The sequence below is a fragment of the Rousettus aegyptiacus genome, unplaced genomic scaffold, assembly GCF_014176215.1.
Source record: "Rousettus aegyptiacus isolate mRouAeg1 unplaced genomic scaffold, mRouAeg1.p scaffold_m13_p_4, whole genome shotgun sequence".
NCBI classification, from domain to species: Eukaryota; Metazoa; Chordata; class Mammalia; order Chiroptera; family Pteropodidae; genus Rousettus; species Rousettus aegyptiacus.
The window spans coordinates 132,003,626-132,027,815 of record NW_023416307.1 but is presented as its reverse complement, the minus strand read 5'-3'; the positions used below and the strand labels follow the sequence as shown (position 1 = coordinate 132,027,815).

At 37.4% G+C, this 24,190-nt stretch overlaps 1 protein-coding gene across 1 annotated transcript in view; it reads left to right on the top strand.

The window, feature by feature from the left end:
- Positions 1-1,534, top strand: part of COL6A5 (collagen type VI alpha 5 chain) — a 95,670-nt gene extending 94,136 nt beyond the window's left edge. The window contains exon 41 of the mRNA XM_016140261.2: positions 710-1,534. Within this exon, the coding sequence (XP_015995747.2) occupies positions 710-729 (20 nt within the window). The 3' untranslated portion in view covers positions 730-1,534. The remainder of the gene's footprint in view (positions 1-709) is intronic.
- The last annotated feature ends 22,656 nt before the right edge of the window (positions 1,535-24,190 follow it).

Here is a 24,190-nt window from a genome sequence, read left to right as displayed (position 1 = left end):
ATATCACTCTGCTTAACTTTTCTTTTCCCAAAGAAAGTAGGCTTTTCTTTTTGTATCCAATTTTTCTGATATTTTCACTTTATTCATCTACTTAATGTGCAGATTTTCTGTTTGGTCATTATAATGTACATTTGTAAAAAGTTGGGCTTTCTCGTTTGTAGATCACTGATTGCTCAAGGGCTGCCCTAGGGAGGGCTGTCCAACCCCAGGTCCACGTACTGCTTGTGGTTAAAACCACTTCAGTGGCTGGACAGCAGACCTCCAAAGAATAATAGTAGGTGCTGATGGTGAAGGCAAAAGCTTACATGGGGGTGTAAGGGACAGGAGAAGTGAAGATGTCTAGAAGTTAATGCTAAGTATAAGATCAGAGGGGTTCTGGGCAGAGTCCTCATGTTGTCTACTGCACATTCCTTCTAGCTTCAGTTCAGTGACACCAGCCACTAAATGTGCTGAGCATGAAATTTCAGATCACGAATATGCTAGTGTTTTCCCAGGAAGAAGTATATCTATACTGGTTCTTTTTATATGTTACTCATTTATATATCTATTATTACATCACCCTGAATCGGACTTTTATTTTGACTATTGAAAATGGCAAAAACCATATAGATTTGTTTCATATGTGGCATATAAAGGAATAGACTCCAGAGATAACATTCTAAAGAAACCCAGTGACATTAAGAACAGTCGTATTTTTTATGTTTTGCAGATGGTGAGGACACAAGATGATCATAGCAGAAAAGAAGACTGGCCTCTCCACTGGCATGTGTAATTTCATGTAGTTCTAACCAGAAAGTATATATCATCTATTAAAGGTGGAGGGATAAGTGGCAGAACTTTTTCTTGAAACAATCAGCAGAACTGAGAAACTGGGAATGATTTCATTTCTCCTGAGAACTGGGACAACTGACCTGGAAGAGTTAAGGGAATCTTTTCTTTGACAACTCTGTACAGTTCAGGCATTAATTATGATGATGTATCTGCCTAAAGAAGACTTTTGTCATCATTTTCATCACATCTGTATCTCAAATTGGACTCGAGTTAAAAGCAGTTAGACTTAGAATATCCTAAAAATGTCTTCTGTTTATTCACGGAACTAGAAACCCGTGTCCAGATCTTCAGTTCTGCTACAACCCCAATGTCGCATCTCTCACAGGTGGCCCCATGAAACCCACCTGGCAGGTTGCTGCCACCATAGTTAATGCTTGCTCTTTGCCAGAGTCTTTGCAAAAATATGGAATTTTTGAGAGAAAAATGAAATCAGGCTAACATGATAAACTACTATTTTGTGCTCTGATTATTTGTTTTACATTTCAGCATGCTTTGCTTTGTGTGTACTTAATTTCCCTGCAACAAAATAAAACAAAACATTATGGAAAAGCATGAATATTCTATATGACCAGAGCTATTGTTCTTGGAAATTATAATGTAGCAAGAGATAAGTTCAAAAATGAAAACAAATCTGACCTGGAAACTTGTTCTCATTTTATTATTCTTCTTTTTTTAAATTTAATTTTTTTAAAAAATTAAATTTGTTGGGGTGACGTCGGTTAGTAAAATTATATAGATTTCAAGTGTACAATTCAATACATCATATGTATGTTGCATTGTGAATTCACCACCCAACTTTAAATTTTCTTCACTTTTATTTAACTAGTCTGACTCAGGCCCATTGGAACACCAGTAGAGGATTTAACATATTTGGAAAACATACTTAAATGTAAAATAAGCCAATAGTAAATTCATTTTAAAAATCATTCAATCTAGTTAAGGCAACAAGTAATTACCAAGTTAATGAGTAATCACTATATATTTTAAAAGCCACTATGTTAATAGGATAATACTATAGACAATTTTGTACTTTTTTTTCACATATTTTCCCTTAACTTACTCTTGTTTGTATAATTTTAAAATAATCTAATCAATTAATTCTAGGCTGTCAAAAATTTTAAAGTAGCCGTTTATTGGTCTCTGGGAAGTTCTAAAGCAAACACTACTCATTTAATAAATTATCGTTTTATTTTTCCCCAAAGACCCTGGTGTTGTGTTTGTGTGTGTGTAAATGTGTACGTAAAAAATGTATCAGATCTGCAAACCTGAACGTGACATGGGTTAACAAGAAGGTGAAGCTAGAGGAACTCACACTCTGCTGATTGGGGTATAAATTATTCCGCCCTTGAATAGCATTTTAGCAATATCCGGTTAGGTTGATTGGTCCTCGTATTCTGCAACCCAGCAATCCCACTGTAGATCTACATGCCTATAGAAGCACTCACACATATACATAAGGAACCAAATGTAAACACATTCTCCACAGCATTGCATATTTTAGTGAAAACTTGAAACCAACCAAAATGTCCTAAATTCAGTATATTCATACAATGGAATACGATACAGCAGTTGAATTGATAAATGAGAGCTGCCTCCATAAACATGGACAAATCTCAAAGATAACATTGAATTAAAAAGGATTACAGAAGGATAGATTATGATTGCACTCAAACGACATTTTAAACCCTGAGAAGCAGTATCATATATTGTTTATGAACACCCACAACTGTAGTAAAACCATATATGGAGATGATAAACACCAAATTCAGAACAGCGGGGAGGGGTGAAGTAGCGGTCCGATTGTCATTACGACATTTTATGTTAGATGCCTAACATATTTCATAATTAAAAAAGAGTAAATCAGGTCATGAAATAAATACAAAATTCAAGTAAATCCTTATGCTACAACTAGAACCATGTTGAGAATTGTGAGGAATTAAAAAACATTTATATAACTATCCTTTCTCTTGAGGAGTTCGCATTGTCAAGTTTACTGTTTTTTCTATGCGTTTTTTTTTTTTTTTTTTTGCATGTCCTCAAATTACACCTAGAGTTAGGTGACATTCTAGAACAGTGGTTCTCCTTGAACACCGAGGACCAGGGAAACTTATTCCCTTTAGCGTTAGACACGTAATTTTAATCAATGTATAAAATTAGTTGATGTTACCTAACATTGAGAGTACATTCACCTTTGATGTGAATTTTATGTGTCAGTGGTCACCTGAGATTGTATGGCAGTTCGAGCATATAACAGGCAAGGAGAGTGATGTTAAGTGACACTGTTTCACTGGAGGAACAGTTACACTGTAAATATAGGGAACTTTTAATAAATGTATTATGTATTTTGGACATTCGAGTCAAAAATACAATGCTTGATTATGTGCTGTGGACACAAAAATGTTAAGAACCAGGAGCAGAAGGTGACCATAGGATGAGAAAAATACTGTGCACGAATTCAGAATAAGGCTATTAAGTAGAACCAGTAATTGCTTTGGAAACCAAAGAAAGAAAAGAAAATCACTTTGAATTTAAATGATTGGAGAAGTCTTCAAGGAATAAATGGGACTCACACCAGGTCCTTACTTATAGATCCTTAATGCTCTCCTTTCAGTTCCTTTGAGATAACAGTACAAACTCCATTCATGCTTTGACAGACCCTGCAAAATCTGACCTTTGTTCATCTTACCAGCCTAAACTCTTCCCACTGCAAGGAACTTCTTTCCAGAAGTTCCTACCCTACCTCCTATTCATCCTTCTGAGCTGGCTCTCATCTGCTTGGGAACCCCATCCATAAACTTCCCAAAGTAACCCCAAGAGGCATCAAAGTGAACATCCCTATTTGTTCACCACTGTACCCCCAGTGCCCATGATGTTTTCTGGCATTTACAAGGCACCCAATAAAGATTTGAGGAATGAATAAACAAACTCATCATGAAAGATAAATATAGTTTCATTCGATGGGGAGGAGAGGAACTAGCATGAGCAATGACAAGGAAACAAAAGCCAGCAAAACCCATGTGTGTATTTCTGCACTGATGTAAGTAAGGAGCGCATGAGCAGCGCTTGTAATGGCCATTGTAACTGGATTGGAAATCTGGGGATTAGCAGAAGCTGAGGCCATGGCAAGTGTGATGAGTTGCTGAAAACCCCCTTTTTTAAAACTTAGTAAAAACAGTAAACTTAAAAAAAATTTTTTTTGAACCATTTTAAAATGGCCAATCTCTTTGAATATGGAGTGATCTGCAGGCAAAATTGCACGTCCTCAAAAGGTGCCGTGGATCAGGCACCGATCGCACATTTTTCCCAGGCGTTCTGTGCTGTGTGATCCATAACAGAGGTGCTGCAGTCTCATGTGGCATTACAATGCACTGCAGAACAGCTGGTCAGAATTACAGATGACTCAGAATCCTGTGATATCGCTGGAAAATGTCGTCTAGCACTATTTATTTATTTATTTATTTATTTATTTATTTATTTATTTATGTATTTATGTATTTACATATTTATTTATTATAGTGACATTGGCTAATGAAATTCAGTAAGTTTCAAGTGTACAATTCAACAATAAGGCATATATATATATATATATAATATATGCATTGTGTGTTTACCACTCATAGTTAGATTTCCTTCTGTCACCATATTTTTGACCCCTTTTACTCTATCTACCTCCCCACAACTCCACTGTCTATGTTCGAGTCTCTATTGCTTTTAGGTTTATATCCCACATATAAGTGATGTCATGTGATTTTCAACTTTTTCTGCCTGGCTTATTTTGTTTAGCATGATTATCTCAAGATGCATCCATAATCTCTAAATCTTATATCTGAGTGTGAGCAGTGGGGTTGAGAATTTAAGTAGCCATAGTTGGTAATATGTGCAGTCCCTAATGGATACCCTAAATTGGAACCTTTCTGTCTCTGACCCAGAACTCTTACATATTCTTTTGATGAAATTTCTTCTCTAGCTCCCCACTGTCCACCTTGACAACCCTAGTGCCTCTCACCTTAGAGTTCACTAGGAAATTAATAGATGCTCAATAATTATTTTTCTTCGTGCAGAATGAATACGCCCTATCATGCTGAGCCTGGCTGCTATCCTTTTGGCCTCCCTCTCCCAAACTGAATTTGGATTCTGTGTTGAGAAACAGTTCTGTAACAAGTAGAAGTTGTCCTCTACACAATTGCTGATAAGGAAGTTCTCACCTCCTGTGATGAGGACAACAGCTGTGTGGAGGCCTGGCTCACCAGATGGCTGTTTGCAAATCTCTTACAAAAGAATATATTAGACTCCAAGATGATGGATATTATGAGAATAGTCTAATAAACAGCATGAATCATCTTTTATCTTCTCAGTTACTAGCACTTTTGCGAAGTAAATAAGTTTTTTCTAGTATAATAAAATTGATCTGTACGTGCCCAGGATTGCATGGCTTTGGAGGGTCACAAGCCTAGCTACCTAAAGCGTAGCTGATGGCTCATGAACCAGCAACATCACAGTCACCTGGGAGCTGGCCTAGAATTCACTCGCTTGAAGCTCTACAGATGAGTAGGTGCATTTTATAGGTTTTTAAGTTTAGCTTGGCATCATTTATTGAGCATCTACTGTGTAGCACACATTATGCCAGAGAAGGGAATATAGAGATAAGTAAAAGGAGACATATGTCTGGAGCTTATGGTCCAGCTGGGAAGACTGACCCAGAAATGAAAATGACTGGATTCAATTTAGCCAGGTGAAAATTGGGTGAGTAATTTAGCAGAAAATATTGTCTCTCTTGGCTCTTTGTCCTTAAAATGGGTTTTTGTTTAAACCATAAACTCCACTATGGAGAAGGGGAAATGACTCTACAAATTTTGTATTGCTAAAGCGAGTCTAGGAGCGATTGGGAGGTGCGAATAGGGAGGTTAGTGCAAGCCAGCCAGCCATAGAGAACCTTGTACGCCATGTCGAAGAGTCTATCCTGGAGGCACCAGAGAAGGAATGTGGTTTTATTGTAACTGATATTTGCTGTTGAGAGAAGAGGGAATTGGAGGAGAGAAGAACTGGTCACAGGGTGATCAGTTATCCAGACAAGAATGGACAGCGAGGCTCAGGTTGGAGATGAATGAACATATAAGGGAAATATCTAAAAGGTAAAACAAGTAGGACATGATCATTAGTTTGGAGAAAGGATAAGGGAGAGGACTCAATGTCTAGACTAGTGGTGCTTAAGAATGCTCTAAAGTGTGCATTTAAATACTCTAGAGGACCCCAGCTGCGGAGTTTCTGCTCTGGCAGGTCTAGGTGAGGCCTAAGAATGTGCATTTCTAACAGATTTCCAGTTGATGCTGATGCTGCTGGTGCAGAGACCACACTTTGAGAACCCCTGCTCTAGTATAGCTCAATGGTTCTCACTTTTGACAGCTCATTGGGAGCACTGAAGAGCTTTTTAAACTACCGATGGCTGTCCCTACTCCCCAGGGATGCTGATTGAATTGATATGGGGTGCAGCCAGGATAGTGGGCATTTTTAAAATTCCAGATGATTCTATTATGTAGTTGAATATCAGCTAAATGCCACTTCATTATATTAGGGACACAGGAAAAGGAGACATTTTGGTGTTTCTTAAATTTATTAAAATTATTTCTCAATATTCTTTTCTTGTTCCCTTAAAATATTTTATTATGTGTGTCCTCGTATGTGTACAAATATATAGTTGATCTTTTTGGATCAATATGATATATAGCAATTACTATCTAAAAGGGTAGATACTAAAAAGATCAAATAGACACTATTTCTACACCTAAGGCAGGAGGAAGAATGAAAATGGGGGAAAAAAATGCTGAGTTCTTACTGTGTACCAGATGCTGTAATAAGTATTTTATATACATCATTTCACTTAAAGCTGATAGCAAAAAAAAGAGTAAGATATCATTATCTCCATTTTATAAATAAGTAATCCAGGACTCAGAAAGAGAAGGTCACACAGTCCAAGATACAAAGGGATTTAGATCCGGGTTTGTCTGGTTCTTCCAAAGACCATATTCTTTACACGTATTGTCATAGGAAGAGAAATCAGCTATAATGTACAGAAAAAAATAGCCAGGATTAGACATCAGGTGCTTGAATTCTAGTCGTAACTCTACCTCTAACTAGTTGTGCCACCTTGAATGAATCGCCACATCTCTGGGCCTTAATTCCCTCATGAATAAAATGGGAATAAAAATTGCAGCTAACTCATTGAATTAAATGGCATACTTAGCACCAGGCCTTGCATATGGAAGATAATGTTAAATCCTATTATCTTCCTTCTTTTCATTATCACGATCAGTAAAATGGAGAAGGGGAAATGGGATGATCTTCCCTAAAATTCCCGCAGTTTATAAATTTTATGATTAAGAATTTGCTACTTTCTTTGGTATCTGTAGCTTCCCCCCCCCCCCGAAACCCTTCAACCAGTGACCTCATCTTAAAATTTGGCCTTTGCCTAAAATCAGCCACTCCCTTCCTATAACCCACCTGCTCCTCTTCATCCCTGGATGTCCAGCCTGCTGTGGGTTTCATTCATAGCTGTGACAGAGAGCTGTGTCGGTGTTCTGGTGACTCTTGCAGGATCGGCATCAGGCCTCTCATGCTGTGTTGCTGTGCTCAGCTCCCTCTGCAGCACCTGCATGAGAGTCCTCCTGCCAGTCCAACAGGATTCTGTCTGGTGAACACATCTGCAGTGATAAACGGATCACCCTCCACAGCTTAGATGCTAATGATCTTATTCTTTATCTGATATCCTGTAGGCTGTTTGATGGTCCAGGATGCAATTTAGAATCACGGCAAGAGTGAGATTTGTTCTACCACTTACTGGTTATGTAACGTTGGGCTTATGGCCTAACTTCTGGAACCTCCATTTTTCTCAGCCGTGAAATTGGTTGGTGAGACTTGGCATGTATAAAGTGCACTATACAGAGTGTGGTTTGCGCTGCTATACAATAAAAGTTAGGATCCATCCCTAATGACTCTATTTGGGAAGCTGGTGGTAACTCTCGAGGTAGAACAAGAAACAGGGTTGTGCGAAGGGGGGCTGATCATGACTCTATAAGCATTTTACAATAGATTCGCTGTCACTGTGACTCTTCTGTCACTGTTTAAGTAGCAGATTTCACAGCAGCTTTCGCGTTAGCATTTTCACTGGATACATTTCTAAGATTCTCCTTGAAATAAACTGAGCTATAACCTCAGATACCTTCACACCCACAGCTATTCCATAACAATGGGATGACTGCATTGCAGGGTAGAATCAATGGCATTCCGTCTTGCGTGTGCTTCCAGGACCTAAGTCATCCTCCTGTGAGCACGGGAGTGACTGACCTCAGGGCTTCTGCCAATGTTCGCAACCTACCTGGTTGGGAGGCTCGCTCCAACAGCCTGAAAACGTTTCCAAACCTCGGAATATAAATCTCTTATTTCTTCCCTTATTCTGAGTTACATAACTTTCAATTAAGTAGCATTTTAACATGCAACATTGTTTTACTTCAGTGCCAACACGGAATGGACATGACTGGCATAGAATCGAATTTGCCTAGTTTTTATTAGAGACCAGCTGGAACTGATGTCCCAGCAATGTTGTGGCAGTTTTCCAGACAAGTGTTTCTCCAAGTAAGGTTCAGGGACCACTCCCATCAAAATTTCATTAGCCTCGTTAACATGCAAGGTTCCAGGCCTCCTCCCAACCCTACTATATTAGAATCTCTGGGTGTAAACACAGACGCTGCATTTTAACACACCCTTTAGGTCATTTTTACGCATATTGTATTATACATTTCTCTTTTAATTTAAATTGCTATAAAATATTGCTCAAAATTTGTTATTAATCAAACAACACTAAAAATCTCATAATAACAGATAGCCATTATCTCCTCTCCCCTCTCCAGATTTATTTCCTGAAAGTTACCATATAAACTTTTACTACTTTCTTCTTCAAGTTTTTACCTCTCCATTTCTAAATAAGGTATTAATCCTGCAATTTTATATCATATTAACTTTAGACATTATCTACTGCCTTCTTATAATGATTGATAAATATTTAGCAATTTATCTAACATAATTATCCATCCTTACCTTCTTAATATAGTCCCTTAAGTTTTTGTTAAATCAAGAGTCAGGATTGCTATTTTATAACTGTGTAAAGATTGGTTAGTATTGAGCCAAGAAAAGACTATACATATCTCTTTCTTGTTTAACTTCTATTTTATCTTGAAATTTCAGCTCTGCCAATATCTGTCAATTTTGTTTTCCAAATACTTAAATGTAGCAGATACTTGGCAGTTTCTCTCCCTTGCTTTGGGAGACTTCACTCCCAGAGTACCCCCTATTCTTCTGCTCCCTGAAGACTCTTAATTCTGCTTTCCTTGTTAGATTTCCTTTAATCTGGTCCCATGGTTTCCTATTTCTTAGTTTATTTACTTGTTTTTAAAAAGCACAACCTCCAGTAACTTTCCTAAGAACCAGCACATCGCAGATATAATTTTTCAGTCCTCACATGTCTCAAATATCTTTTTTTCTGCCCTCATACTTGGTTTTTGTACTATGTCGAATAATATTCCCCCCAAATCCACGGAATCTCAAAATATGAGCTTATTTGGAAATAGAATCTTCACAGATGTAATTAGTTAAGATAAGGTTATAAATTAGAGCCCACTCTAAATCCAATTATCGATGTCTTTATGAGAAAGTCCTGTAAAGACACAGAGGCGCACCGAGGAAAGAAGGCCATGTGACGACAGAGGCAGAGACTGTGGCCTCTGCAAGCCAGGGAATGCTCAGAATTGCTGACAGCCACAGAGGCTAGGAGAGAAATATGGAACAGATTCTCTCTCAGAATCTTAAAAAAAAAAAAAAAAAAAACCCTTTCTAATACCTTGATTTTGGACATGTGTACTCTACAACCATGAAGGAATAAATTACTGCTATTTTAAGCAACCTAGTTTGCGGTACTTTGGTATGGCAGCCCTAGGAAATTGACACGTGGTTTACCTGGATATAAAATTCAAGTCCATAGACTTGAGCATAATTTGCCTTCAAATTAATGACAGAACCGCTCCATGGCGTTAGTTTCCACTGTTGGTTTGAGGAGTCTGATGCCACTTTAATTTCTATTTCTTATACGTAAAGTGCTTCTCCCAGAACTAGAAGTTTCCTTTATTTTCTAATGTAAAATTACACAGCAAATGTTTCTATTATATCATTTTGTTTAGCGAAAACCCTCCAGTTAAACAAGAACACTGGCATTGGAATTTGAGAGATGAGTAGCCACCAATTCTGATATTTACCACATTCTTAATGATCCTGAAACTCAGCTTCCTTGTTTTTAAAGAGATAGAGGAATACCCACCTATGAGCAGTTAGGACTGGTGCATAGAGTTCATGATTTCCACTTTGGGGGTTACTTAGAGTTAACTGGATCACAAGTAGGAAGAAAGTCACAAATAATGTAAGCTAATTTCTGCAATCTCTCTAGATCCTCAGTGTTTGGCCCCGTGGTGTGGAATAAAACAGTTACAATCGGGAGTGATCATTTAACCACCTTAACAGAATCATTTCATTTCAGAAATTTTCTGTTGGAGGATCATCCTCAAAGATAACTCATACATTGTTACGTTGCAAGGAAAGGGGAGAAAAAAGTTGATGAAAATTGCAAACTCTCTCCTTCTTTGGTCAAAGTGTGACTTCTCCACAAGAAGGGCTGATTGAAAAGTTGTCTTTTACATAGATTCCAAAGATGGTTTCTCTTTTACAAAATCTAACTGTAAACTTGCTCAAGAATAAGAAAACATTAACTCAGAGCCAGAATTTATAAGGATAGTAATAAAATGTTCATGGCTCAAGAAAAGGGTTCTCACAAAATGTGTTAAATTGTTGTATTTGAAACATTAACACATGTTCCCAAATTTCTACATATAGATCCAGACTGCCTGATTTTCTGTGGTACTGCTCAATGAAATAGTATTTCTTCAATAGCTTAGAGACTCTTATTTATGAAAATATGAATATTTGTACTATGAAAGGCACATTTGGAACTATTTTTATTATTTCTTGCTGCTAAAGATGACCTTATATTTTCTTTTTGAACTAATATATATATAAATTTTTGAACTAATATATAAAAATAATTTCAAAAATAATTCACATTAAAATCTGACATTAGTGAAAGCTTATCTCAATTTGGATGCTCAATTTTCATCAAGAATACTTATCCTGTATTTAGATTTCATAAAATTCAAAGTTAAAAAAGTAGATTGTGGGGTGCATGAAGAGGTAGAGCACAGAGGATTTTTTAGGACAGTGAAAATATTCCATATGATACCATAATGATGAATACTTATTATACATTAGTTTAAACCTACAGAATGTACAATATCAATAATGAACCATAATGTAAACTCTGGACTTTGGGTGATGATAATGTGTTGATGTGAGTTCATAGCTTATAACAAATATGTCACTCTACTAGGGGTTGTTGATAATGAGGGAGGCTATGCCTAGTGGGAATAGGTATATGGGAAATTTCTATACCTTCCTCTAAATTTTACTGGGAACCTAAAATTGTTCTTAAAAAAGTAGTTTTTTTTAATAATATTTTTATTTTTCAATTATAGTTGGCATACAATATTATATTAGTTTCAGGTTTACAACATAGCGATTATTCATTATATAACTCACAAAGTGATCACCCCAATAAATTTAGTTCCTCTCTGACACCATACGTAGTTATTACAATATTATTGACTATATTCCTTATGCTATACTTTATGTCTCCATGATTATTTCATAACTACCAGTTTGTACTTCTGAATCTTTCCCCCCTTTTCCATGTATCCCCCAACCACCCCTCATCTGACACTCTTCAAAATGTTCTCTGTATCCATGAGTTTGTTTCTGTTTCTGTTTTGTTTTGTTTATTTTGTTCTTTAGGTTGTCTTTTTCTATTTGACTTACTCTACTCAGCACAATATCCTCTAGGTCCATCACGAAATATCTTTTTCCATCCCTTTACTTTCCATCTCTGTGTCTTTTAATCTGAAGTTAGTGTCTTGTAGGAAGCATATGTAAGGGTCTTGTTTTCTTATCCATTTAGCCACCCTATCTTTTGATTGGAGCATTTAATTCTTTTTCATTTGGAACACTTGTTGATAGATATGTAGTCATTGCCATTCTCGATTCATATTTTTGATACATATTTTTTACTTCTTAATGAAGTCCCTCCAACATTTCCTGTAACACTGGCTTGGTAGTGATGAACTCCTTTAGGTTTTTCTTGTCTCGGAAGCTCTTTACCTATCTTTTAATTTTAAATAATAACTTTGCTGGGTAAAGTAATCTTGGTTGTAGGTCAGGGGTCTTCATCACTTTGAATATTTCATGCCATGCCCTTTTTGTCCAAAGAATTTTTTGAGACATCGGCTGACAGTCTCATGGGCATTCACTTGTAGGTAACTAATTGCTTTTCTCTTGTTGCCTTTGTGATTCTTTGTCTTTAACCTTTGACATTTAAATTATGATGTGTCTTGGTGTAGGCCTCTTTGAATTCATCTTGTTTGGGACTCTCCGAACTTCGTGGGGTGGTATGTTTATTCCCTTCATTAAGTTAGGGGAGTTTTCCATCATTAGTTCTTCAGATAAGTTTTCAATTTATTTTTTAAAATTTATTTATTTTAATTAGTTTCAAGTATACAGTACATTGGTTAGACATCTATATAGTTCATAAAATGATCCCCCCAATTGCACCCTTCCTCCCCTGACCCTCCACCTAGCCAACATATTAATGCTAACTACATTCCCTATGCCATGCTCCCCATCCCTGTGACCATCCATCAGTTACTAATTTGTACTTCTTTAGTAGCCTTTCACCTCATTCTCCCAGCCTCCTAATCTCCCTCCCCTCTATCTTCACCAAAGTGCCCACTATACTTGTGAGTCTGTTTTTGATTAGTTTGTTCTTTTTATTCCTTAGATTCTTTATATAAGTGAAAGCATATAGAGTTTATCTTTCTCTGTCTGACTTAAATACCTTCTAAGTCCATCAAAGCAATATCTCTTTCCATCCCCTTCCTTTTAGTCTGTGTGTGTCTTTTAATCTGAAGTGAGTCTCTTGTAGGCAGCATGTAGAGGTCTTGTTTTCTTATCCATTCATCTACTCTATCTTTTAGTTGGAGCACTTAATTCTTTTACATTTGAGGTACTTATTGATAGGAATATAGTTGTTACCACTCTTTATTCCTGTTTTTGATACATGTTTTTTCTTCTTAAAGAAGTCCCTCCAACATTTCCTGTGATACTGGCTTGGTGGTGATAAATTCCTTTAGCATATTTTTGTCCAGGAAGCTCTTTATCTGTCCTTCAACTCTAAATGTTAGCTTTGCTGGATAAAGTATTCTTGGTTGTAGATCCTGGTTCTTCATCACATCGTATATTTTGTGCCACGCTGTTCTGTTCTGCATAATTTCTTTTGAGAAATCAGTTGCCAGTCTTATGGGTGCTCCCTTACAGGTAACTATCTGCTTTTCTCTTGCTGTTTTTAATATTCTTTCTTTGTGTTTAACCTTTGGCATTTTAATTATGATGTGTCTTGGTGTGGGCCTCTTTGGATCTCTGGTTTTTGGGATTCTCTGAACATCCTGGGGTCTTATGTCCATTTCCTTCACTAGGTTAGGGAAGTTTTCCATAATTATCTCTTCAAACAGTTGTTCAACATCTTGTTTTCCTTCAGGTACACCAACTAGATGGATATTTTGACCTTTAATAGTGTCCCATATGCTCCTTAAATTGTTTTTATAGTCTTGGCATCTTTTTTTCCTGCCATTCTGATTGAGTATCCTTGGTTTTCCTGTCCCCTAGTTAGGTCATTTGATCCTTTTCTTTATTCGCTTTGTTTATTCCTTTTTAAAATTCCATTTAATATACTTCTCATCTCAGATAATGTTCTTCATTTCAGACTGGTTCACTTTTATAATTTCCATTTCCTATTTTATGTTTTTTATCTCTTTGTTAAAATTCTCACTGAGTTCATCTACACTTCCCCTTAGATCATTGAGCATGTTTATGACCACTGTTTTGAACTCTGCATCTGTTAGATTACTTGACTCCATTATATCTGGATCTCTGTTCTCTCATATGGTTTCTACTTCTTTCTCTTCCCATTTTGGCTGCCTTTCTGTGTCTATTTCTATGTATTAAGCAAAACTCCTAAGTCTCCAGTCTTATTAGTGTGGATTTGTGAAGTAGATGTCCAGGGGCACAGTCCTGAGAGGGGTTCAGCTGCAGGCTAAACTTAGCCTAAGCCTCTGTCCCTCCGGGGCCACCTGTTAAGATTCAGCAAACAACCCACAGATGCTGTGCGTATACTTGTCTCAAAAGGCCACACCAGAAACCAAGGCCAGCTGCCCCCGGTGTGAGTCTCGGCACTCACTGCTCAGCAAGGACCACCTGAATCACTAGAGGTATACCTGGAAGTGGCTTGGGTGGGGCCACAAGTTGGGGGAGGCAGGGTTTCAGGGAATCCTCTGAGCAGAGCAACCTCCGTTATTCAGTTTGATGACGTCACAGTTATGGCGGTGCTGTGTCCGTTCACTAGGAGAAGGCAGGGCTCAACAAGGAACAATGGATATCTGCGGCATTTCTGTACAGAACAAGTCTCACACCTTGGCCCTCACTCTGACAATGTCTCCTTGTAAGTCTCTGCTCCTCCCTGCATGCAGCTGACTCGGCACTCAGAGTAAGAAGGTCTGTCACTGAGAAAATCTGCTCATGGACGTGGCCCCTTTAAGAGGCTTCTGCCACTGCTGCAGCCTCTGCTCGGCCACTCGACTCAGGCAGCCCTGCGTCCTCGCCCCATCCTACCTTCTGCCATTGCAGGGTGATTTTTTTGGATTTCTCCCTAGTTGTATGGCTTGTTCCTCTAGATCCCAGTCGATTTTTCCTTGCTACCTGCTGCTTGTTTCCATCACAACTTTGATTTGGTCGCCAGAGGGATGAACAGAGCCTCTATCATCTACTCCATTGCAAATGGTGTTACACTTGATGGCATCCCAGAGGCTCCTTAAACTATCTTCATTTGGGGCAAGAGGTGGTGGTGGTTCCTTTTTCCTGTTGCTGTCCTGGCTGCGTGTCCTCTGCTATCCAATCTGAATCCGTGATTAGATCCTCTGCGTCACCCACTCTGTTGATTCCCTCTAAGGTACTCATCTCAGATATTGTAGTCTTCATTTCTGAATGACTCCGTATGTGTTTTCCATCTCCATGATTATATTTTTTTAATCTCTGTTAAAGTTCTCACTGAGTTCATCTACTCTTTCCCTAAGTTCGTTAAGGATCTTTATAACCAGTGTTTTGAATGCCGCATCTGGTAGATTGCTTGTCTCCATTTTGTTGAGTTCTTTTTCTGGAGTTTAGTTTTGTTCTTTCATGTGAGACATGCTTCTTTGTCTCCCCATTTTGGCTATCTCCCTGTGTTTCTATGTATTAGCTAGGGATCCTAAATATTCCAGTCTTTTTTTTTTTTTTTTTTTTTTTTTTTTAAGTCTCCCAGTCTTAGTAGAATGGCTTTATGTAGTAGGTTTGCTGTGGGGACCATTGGCACCTTCCTGGGAGGTTTCCAGCTGCAGGCAAAGTTCAGCTGCAACTTGTGCACTCTGGAGCCACCTGGTAAGAGTGAAGCAATACCATATGGCTGCCACCTGTACTGATCTTATAGGTGCCTCTAGAGGCCAAGCCAGAAACCGAGGTTGGCCAAGGCTGGCTGCCTCTAGTGTGGGGCTCGGAGCTGCTCAGCAAGAGGTACAGGGCACACCAAGGCCGGATGCTGCTGCTTTGAGTTTTATAAGCCTTTGAGAGATTTTAAGAAAGTCTACAGCAAGAGTCGTGAACCTCTGTATGAAATAAACCACTGGAAGCAGCTTAGGTGGGCCCACAAGTCGGGAGAGGCGGAGTCTCAGGGAATCATGTGGGCAGAATGACCTGTGTGATCCAGGTTGATGGTGACTCAGATATGTTGGTGCCTATGTCAGCATGCTGGGAAGGGCAAAGGCTCAAAAGAAGAACAGTGGATACTACCAGCACTTCTGTCCGGGGAAGCCACCCCTCCAGCCCTTGCCATGAGGCCTGACAACTCATTGTCTCTTTGTGTGTCCCTGGCACCCCTCGAACAGCTGCCTCAGCATGGGAGCTCAGAGCAAGTGAATCTATTGAGTAAGGCTGGGTGTGGGTCCTTTAAGAGGAATGTCTGCTTTTCCCCCAGCCCTCCATCTCACTTAGCCTCAACTTTCTCTAGTTTTCACAGCCAGAAATTGTGGAGACTTCTCTTTCTGGAATTGGAACCCTGGGCTGGGGAACCCAGTGTGGGGTTGGCACCCCTCACTTCTCAGGAGGGTGGAGGCTTTGCAGCAAGATAAATCATACGGTATTTGTATTTCTCTGTCTGATTTGTTTCTGTAGCATAATACCCTCTAGGTCCATCTACGTTGTTGCAAAAAGGAAGACTTTATTATTTTTTATGGCTAAATAATATTCCACTGTGTGCGTGTGTATGTATGTATACCACTTCTTTACCCACTCATTTATTGATGGAAACTTAGGTTGCTTCCACATGTTGGCTTTTGTAAATAATACCGCAATAAGCATAGGGTGCATATATCTTTACTAATTTCTAGTGTTTTGGATTTCTTTGAATTAATACCCAGAAGTGGGATCGCTGGGTCATATGGTAGTTCTACTTTTAATTTTTTGAAGACCCCCTCAAACCGTTTTCTATAGTGTCTGTACCAATTGACAATCCCACCAACAGTGCACCTTTGTTCCCTTTTCTCCACATCCCCGCCAACATCTGTTTGTTGATTTATTGATGACAGTCATTCTGACAGTTGCGAGGTGGTATCTCATTGTGGTTTTAATTTGCATTTCTGTGATGATTAGTGATGTTGAGCAACTTTTCACATGTCTGTTGGCCATCTGTTTGTCCTCTTTAGAGAAATGTCTATTTAAGTCCTCTACCCCTGTTTTAATCGGATTGTTTTCTTTTTGGTGTTAAGTTGTATTAGTTCTTTATATATTTTGGATATTAACCCTTTATCAAATGTATCATTGGCGAATATCTTCTCTCATTCAATACAATGTCTTCTCATTTTGTTGATGGTTTCCTTTGCTGTGCAAAAACTCTTTAATTTGATGTATTCCTATTTTAAAATTTTTCTTTTGTTTTCCTTGCCTGAGGAGTCATATCCAAAAAAACATTATTAAGAGAAATGTCAAAGAGTTTACTACCTATGTTTCTTCTAGAAATTGTGTGGTTTTGAGTCTTACAGTTAAGTTTTTAATCCATTTTGAATTTATTCTTGTAAACGGTGTAAGAAACTGATTCAGTTTCATTTTTTTTTTTGCATGCATCTGTCCATTTCTCTCAGCATTATTTATTAAAGAGACTATCTTTACTCCCATTGAATACTGTTGCCTCCTTTGTCTAGATTAATTGACCATATAGGTGTGAATTTATTTCTGGGATTTCTATTCTGTTCCATTGATCTATGTGTCTGTTTCTATACCAGTAACATGATGTTTTGATTACTATAACCTTGTCATATAGTTTGATATCAGGTAGTATGATACTACCAAATTTATTCTTTCTCAAAATTGATTTAACTATTTGGGGGTCATTTGTGGTTTTGTATAAATTTTCCAATTATTTGTTCTAGCTCTCTAAAAAATGCCATTGGTATTTTAATACAAGTTGCACTGAATCTGTACATTGTTTTGGGTAGTATAGACATTTGAATGATGTTAATTCTTCCTATCCATGAGCATGATATATGCTTCCATTCATTTGTATCCTTTTCAATTTCCTTCTTCAGTGTCTTAAAGTTTCCTGAGTGGAGAGTTCTTTTACTTCCTTGGTTACATTTATCACTAGGTGTTTAACTCTTTTTGTTGCACCGTAAATGGGATTGTTTTCTTAATTTCTCCTTCTGATAGTTTGTTATCGGTGTATAAAAAATGCAACTGATTTCTGAAGTATCCTACTACTTTATTGAATTAATTTATTAGTTCTAATAGTTTGTGTGTGTGTGTGTAATCTTTTGGGTTCTCTCTTTAAAGTATCATGTCATTTGCAAATAATGACAATTTTACTTCTTCCTTTACAATTTGAATGTCTTTTTTTTCTCTTTTTCTTGTCTCATTGTTGTGGCTGCTACTTCCAATACTATGTTTAATGAAAGGGGTAAGAGTGGGCATTCTTGTCTTTTTTTTTTTGATCTTAATGAAAAAGTATTTAGCTTTTCACTAGTGAGTATGATATTAGCTGTGGCTGTGTCGTAAATGGCCTCTATTATGTTGAGTTATATTTCCTCTATTCCCACTTTGCTAAAAGTTTTTATTGTAAATGGATGCTGGATTTTGTCTAATACTTTTTCTGCATCTATTAGGATGTTCATATTATTTTTATCCTTCATTTGTTCATGTGGTATATTATGTTCATTGATTTGTATATATTGAACCAAACTTGCATCCCAGGAATGAATCCCATTTGATCATATTGTACAATATTTTTCACGTATTGCTGGATTCAGATTGGTAATATTTTGTTGAGGATTTTTGCATCTGTGTTCATTAGGGATATTAGCCTATAATTCTCTTTTCTTTTTCTTTTTTTTTTTTTTTGTAATGTTTTTGTCTGGTTTTGATATCAGAGTAATGCTGGCTTGACTAAATGAGTTTGGGAGACTTCTCTTCATTTTAGGCTACTTTGAGAGGATAGGTATTAATTCTCGTTTGAATGTTTGGTTAAATTTGCCTTTGAAGCCATCTGGTCCAGGGCTTGTGTTGGGAGTTTTTTGATTACTGATATGATTTTGTTAGCAGTTATTGTTCTATTCGAATTTTCTGTTTCTTCCTGATTCAGCCTTGAAAGATTATATGTTTCTAGGAATTTATCTACTTCTTCCAGATTGTCCAATTTGTTGGCATATAATTGTTCATAATATTTCCTTATAACTCTGTATTTCTATGCTGTTGGTTGTCACTGCTCTTACCTTTCTGATTTTATTTATTTGGGCCTTGTCTCTTTTTTTCTTGATGAGTCTGGGTAAAGCTTTATCAATTTTTTTTTCTTTTTATCTTTCAAAGACCTAGCTCTTGGTTTTATTGATCTTTTGCATTGTTTTTTTTAGACACTCCCCCTCGCCCCCATCTGATCTTTATTATTGCTTTCTTTCAAGTCACTTTGGGTTTTGTTTGTTCTTTTTTTCTAATTCCTTTAGGCGTAAGGTTAGATTGTTTATTTGAGATTTTTTGTGTTTTCTTGAGATAGGCCTATATTCCCATAAACTCCCCTCTTAGATCTGCTTTGGCTGTGTCCTATTGTGTTTTTATTTTCATTTGTCTCAAGGGATCTTTTGATTTCTTCCTTGATCTCATTATTTAGTAACATGTTATTTAGCCTCCATGTGCTTCTGTATATTTATTTCCTTCTTGTAATTGATATTGTCATAATCAGAGAAGGTACTTTATATGATTTCAATCGTCTTAAATTTATTTAGACTTTTTTGAACCTAACTTGTGGTCTATCCTTGAAAATGTGCCATGTGCACTTGAGAAGAATGTATATTCTGTTGTTTAAGGATAAAATGTCCTAAAAATATTAGTTAAGTCTATCTGGTCTAATGTGCCATTTAAGGCCACTGTTTTCTTGTTGATTTTTCTGACTGGATGATCTATCCTTATGTCAATGGGGATATCAAAGTCTCCTTTAATACTGTATAATACTGTATTACTGTTGATCTTCCCCTTTATGTCCATCAATATTTGCTTTATATATTTAGGTGCTCTTACACTGAGCACTTAAAGGTTAATGAGAGTTATATTCTCTTGTTGGTTTGATCACTTTATCATTATGAAATGCTCTTTTTTTATCTTTTGTTATAGCTCTTGTTTTAAAGTCTATTTTGTCTAATATAAATATTGCTACTTCAGCTTATATTGTTTCCATTTGCACAAAATATATTTTTCCTTCTCTTCTAGTTTCTGTATGTCTTTTGATCTGAAGTGGGTTTCTTGTAGGTCGCATATTATGGGTCTTGATTTTATCCATTCAGCTACCCTATGTCTTTTGATTGGAGCATTTAGTCCATTTAAATTTAAGGTAACTATTGATAGGCATGTGGTTATGGCCATTTTATTAATTTTTTTCTGATTGTTTTTGTAGTTCTCTGTTCCTTTCTTATTATCTTGCTCTCTTCTTTTGTATGTTGATGACTTTCTATAGTGTTGTGTTTGGACTTGTTTCTTTTTGTTTCTTGTATTCTTGTATATTTTTGGTTTGTGGTTATCATATGTTTTGTGTATACCAAGCTATGCTATTGGCAGTCTATTTTAAGTTGATGGTCACCTACGTTCAAACACCTTCTAAAATCACTACAATTTTTACTCTCCCCCTCCATGTTTATTTTTCTCATTATTTTTTACTTCATTTGTGTGTTTTTGTGTGTATTCCTTAGTTTATTATTATAATTATACATTATCTTCCTACTTTTGCCTTTTCACTATTATACTAGCTTCGTAGTTGGTTTATTCACTGCCTTTTAAGAGTTTGCCTTTGTCAGTGACAATTTTTTCTCTATTTTTTTCTTATTTTTATTTTTAAAAATCTTCTCTACTTAAAGAAGCCCCTCTAACATTTCCAGTAATACTGATTTAATGATTTAAGTAGTTCTGCTGTGTCTCCTGGTCTCCGCAGGGTGGCCTTATGTAGTAGATGTCCTGCGAAGCACAGTAGTGCTTTCTCCCTGTTCACCTGAGCCAAGTGTTCTGGGGTCTCCCTTGTGCCAGTTGTATGTGCCCTCCTGTTATAGCTGAGTCTTGGTTTCTGTTATCATATCAGTGGGTGAGGTTAACCCTCAAACTGACTGGCTATGAGGGCTGCCTGTGACTACAGCACACAAGCTGTAATCTGGGGGCTAAACCTACAACACAGGAGTCACTTTAGAGGAGCTCTGGTGCCAGCTAAGTCCACTTTTCAGGTATGTCATTTGTGGAGTTTGTTGGGTGGCATTCTGGTGTGGTCTGAAGCCAGCTGCAGGATGCGTTGTTTCTGGAACCTCTTAGAAGGGGCTCTGGTGCAAGCCAAATTTAGCTGCCAGTTGTGCCCCACTTGGGGTTGCTTGGTGAGTGCTACCAAGTCATCTGTGATTGGTTGCTGCTTGTACTAGGCTTGGAAGCACCTGGAAGAGGCTATGCTGTGAACCAAGCCTGGCTACCACTAGTGCTGAGTTTGGGACTCTTTGGTGTGCACCACGATGTGAGCTGAGGTGAGCTGCTACTTGTGCCAGGCTTATGGGCTGCTTAGTTGAAGTTACATTCTAAGCCAACACTAGCCGCAGCTTATGCCAAGCTTGGAGCCACCTGATGGGAGGTACAATGCAAATTGATACCAGTGGCCACTGATGCCAGGCTTGGGGTAGTTTAGAAAGAGGTATAGGGAACGATAAGGCCATCTACTGCTTGTTTGGGGTTTATGGATCTTAGAAGATCTTAGGAAAGTCTGCAATTGAGTCAAGGCAGGCTGCTTGTGTGAAAATCCTCTAGAAGTGGCCCTGGCAGGAAACATGAACTGAATGGGTCAGAGTCTCAGGGACTCACCAGGGCTAGGTGAATGGTATTAGCCAGGTAAATGGAGAGTTCAACTTTGACACCTGCCAGCTGGGTGAGAGGACTGCTCAACAAAGATGTAATGGCATCTTCTGCCAGTGCTTGCATCCCCAGAGAGAGCTACCCTGACCCCTGTCCCTCAAACCTTTGTCCTAAAGCTAGTCAATTCAGTTTCTCCCTGTATCTCCCTGTGACTTTTTAAGCTGCTGCCCCTGCACCAGAGCCCAGAATAAGTGAGTTTTTGAAAGAGCAGGTCTGTGTGTGGGCCACTCAAATGATGTGTCTCAGTCTTCAACAGCCCTCCATTTCACTTCGATGCAATTCCCACTTGTTTTCACAGCCAGATGTTATGGAGACTCCTCATCCTGGCACTGGTGCTCTGGACTGGGGAACCTGGTACAGGGCTGGGATCCCTGCTTCTCAGAGGGGACCTCTTATAACTAAGATATACCTCTCAATTCTTAATTGCCACACCATGGATCTGGAACCTGCTCGCTCTGCATCTCCATCCCTCCTACCAGTCTTGTGGTGGCTTCTTCTTTATATCCTTAGTTATAGAACTTCCGTTCAGCTAGTCTTTAGGTGGCTCTCAGTGATGGTTGTTCTATAATTTAGTTGTAATTTTGACGTGGTCATGGGAGGAGGTGAGCATAGCATTTATGTACACCACCATCTTGACAAGAAATCTTAATTTAAATTTAATTAAAATTAAGTAAAAATAAAAACTCAGTTCTTTATTCTGACTAGCCATATTTCAAGTGCCCAACAGCCACATGTGGTTACTGGCTACTGTATTGGACAGCACAAATATAGGTAGACAGGTACATAGATTCATAAATATATACATATAAGGATAGGGATATGATAGTTCACATTTCTTCATATCAACAAATACTATTCCAACACATGATTTTCCGTGATTTCAGATTGTATCATTCCTTCTATGAGTATATATGGCATAATATACCCATTTAATTACAAGGTTTTAATTTTGGACATTTACTTTTTTACTCCTTTTTCTATTTTTGCTATATAAATTTGTGCTATATTTATGATTGTTTCCTTCATATAAAGTCCTATAAGTGGTATTACTAAGTATAAGTAAATTATCATTAAGTGTATTTGTCAGACTTCTCCATAGAAGCAGAGCTAATAGAATTTTTATACAAAGAGAGATTTATATTAAGGAATTGGCTTATGTACTAGTGGAGGCTGGCAAGTTCAAAATTTGCAAGGTAGGTCAGAGAACAGTCAATGCTGTAACTTGAGTCTGTCTTATGGCAAAATTTCCTCTTTTTCAAAGGAGGTCAGTCTTTTTTCATTAAAGCCTTCAACTGATTGGATGAGGCCCACTCACATTATAGAAAATAATATGCTTTACTTTATGGCCCAGACAAGTTAATGCATAAAATTAATCATCATATTAAGTTTTAGGTTCTTAATATATATTGCCAAATCATTTGTAATAGTTTACATTCTCCTCTGTAATATATGAGCTCATCATATCACACCCTAACAAGTAATCATCTTTCTCCTATATTTTCTGTATCTATATACAAAAAAATCCATAGTTTTAATTCACATATATTTGAGCACTATGAAATTAAACATTCTCTCATATATATTAATCATTTATACTTCATATTCTGTTGTCTATTAATTATTTTTGCCCATATTTTCTATGTAAAAAGCAATGAAGAAATCACAAGGGAAAGAAGTTTATAATATTCAATTCCACAAAATTTAATAAAGTCTCTATAGAAATAAAAAAATGATAGACTGGGGAGACTATTTGAGCAAATATAACATACTTAGTATTGATATATTAATGTTAAATTTCCACTGTCCAATAAGGTTTTGAGAAGTAGTGAACTTTTTTACAGAGAAGATATTTAAACCGAAACTGCATGACTAACATAAAGAGTGCTCTCAAAAGGGTTTCTAAATTAAGAATCTTACACCAAAATGTAAGACTACTCTTATAATGGCCCTTCCTCCAAACTTGTCTACTGTGCAAAGATCCATGTGTAGAACTGTAGCTATTTCCTGAAATATCCATTTAACATGATTCTTAGTATAGAATCTTTCCAATAATAATAGCCAGGCACTGTCCTAAGCTCTTTATATATTAATTTAATCTTTATAACAGTTTTATGAGGAGGTACTATAATAATCTTCAGAGAAGAGAATACTAGAGCCCACCAAAGCGAATTGATTTAGCAGTCATTTACAGAGTGGCAACACATTACTAGCTTTCACTAATATACTATTTCCATACAGATGGCTAGTTAAATGTTTCTTTATCCTCAAACTAATTCTCAGAAGGGTTTGGGATGACTTTCACAAGCAAACGTCCAAGAAAGATATTTAAGAGTGAAACTTAACATCACTCCGATGACCTGAGATGAGCACAAAAAAATAAAAGGGAAGGGGAAGGATACTCGGTAAGAGCTCGAATTCAAGTGGTGCCAACCACATACCTCAAATTTCAAGGATGCTTTTCAAGATACAGTGGTATTTGGACCATGTTCCAAGAACAATCAACACTGAATTCTCTTCCTCACGAAATAAAAAGAGGAAATTCTGGGAAAAACAAGCTCGAAGGGACAATGATTGGAGATGAGGGAGAGATGGAAACTTCAACTCTGAGTGCTTTCCATTCCACGGGTCAGTCCATGACAAGTTGTCATAGATG